The 1716-nt window shown below is 37.7% G+C and overlaps 1 protein-coding gene across 1 annotated transcript; it reads left to right on the forward strand.

Annotated features, from left to right (window-relative positions):
* Window positions 1-321: 321 nt before the first annotated feature.
* LOC107134937 (cytochrome P450 2C26-like) lies at window positions 322-827 on the forward strand (the record flags this gene model as incomplete). The annotated part of the gene is made up of 2 exons (XM_015476930.2): window positions 322-512; window positions 671-827. Coding segments are annotated over 2 exons (348 nt in total), but the record flags the coding sequence as incomplete, so codon positions are not given.
* Between the last annotated feature and the right edge of the window lie 889 nt (window positions 828-1716).

A 1716-nucleotide genomic window follows, 5' to 3' on the forward strand; every position in this document is an offset into this window, starting at 1 on the left:
AAAAATGATATGCTACAAATGAGTTTGTGACTCTCTGACTTCATTTTCTTTGCACGTAAAACAGGACAAATAAGTCCTCTAGATGCATTGATGTGAGGATTATTTATAGTGTAGATATCAATTGCTTGAATGGGTATGGCAGATCATACACCATACATAAGTGCCAGCTATGATTGCCATCACATTTGTTAGTACAATTCAGAAATATCTGAAGATTCTTATGGCACTGTAATATATAACAAATATAATGAGACTAATCTAAATAACAGTTTGAAACATTCTGAACATGTAGATCAAATGCTGATCTTCTTCAGCTAATATCTGCATTTTCTTTCTCCTTTCCAGTTGTCAAAAGTCTATGGCCCTGTTTTCACTTTGTATTTGGGTACGAGGCCCACTGTGGTGTTGCATGGATATGAAGCTGTGAAGGAAGCCCTGATTGATCATGGGGAAGTATTTTCTGGAAGAGGCAGTTTGCCTCTGGTTGATAGAGTTTCTAAAGGACTTGGTAAGTGTGCATGCATGTGAGGTGGCTGAGCAATGGTCATGGGGAGGAGGAAAATATAGAAGAGAAAGCCAGGTTGAGCTTGACCATTTCTGTGGGTGCCACTTATCAACTTCCTCTGCCTTGCCTGGGATATCCTCCTGGATTCCGCTCTCCCTTATTTAGGAATCATTCAACTACTGGAAGCAGATGGAAAGTGATGAGGCGCTTCTCAGTCATGACTCTGAGGAATTTTGGGATGGGAAAGAGGAGCATTGAAGACCGAGTTCAAGAGGAAGCCCGCTGCCTTGTGGAGGAGTTGAGGAAAACCAAGTGTGAGTGATTTGTTATATCACGGTCTCTTTTGCTTTCTGACTTCATGCATGATGTTTTCCAAGGCCAGTACCTAGTAATTATACTAATCTCTGGTTTTACATTATTTGTGTATGTACTGAAAAGTCTCAATAATCATGATTATGCTAAATACTTACCTCTCTGTGTCTTTTCTGTTGACCCATGAAGTGTTTTTCACATTGTCTCTGATTTTCAGCTTGGATTCAGATTGCTCTGTTGTCAAATTTGTCTTCCAAATTAACAAAAAAAAGCAAGACTAAAAATCAGACTTTAACAGTGAGTGATATAGAAAAGAAATTGCCAGTCTTCCCTAATTACCGTCTAACTCCATAGCTAAAAGGGACCTTTGTTCTGAAAGCTTAGAACACTGGAACATTTACCTCATCTGTCAGAGGAGTATATAACTTGAAAGCTTTGCTCGTGCCCAATGGTCTATGCTAACTTTGTATCATTTTTTTATTTGGTTTTTTAATTATTCTATTGTATTTTTATTGACATGTAATCAGTCCATATTAAGAAGGGTCACTATGATATTTTTACATATGAATGCAGCATATAACATTTAAAATCCATCCCCTCCACCTCTCTATCCTTCTCACCACCAGCATATAAACTTCCCCATTTCCAGTAATCACTCTTGTACCTTCAGGTTCACATTCATTTTAGCTTCCCCACATGAGAGAGACCATGCAATACTTGACTTTCTGTTTCTGACCTCTTACCATAAGGTCCCCCAGTTTTCTCCTCTTTGCTGCAAATGGCAAGATTTCTTTCTTCTTTATGACTGAATACAAATACATTGTGTATATGTAACAGACCTTCTTTTTCACTCATCTGTTGATATAAACATACTTTAATATAATCTTAGTTATTAGAGT

This window comes from Marmota marmota, unplaced genomic scaffold (assembly GCF_001458135.2).
Source record: "Marmota marmota marmota unplaced genomic scaffold, marMar, whole genome shotgun sequence".
Lineage (NCBI taxonomy): Eukaryota > Metazoa > Chordata > Mammalia > Rodentia > Sciuridae > Marmota > Marmota marmota.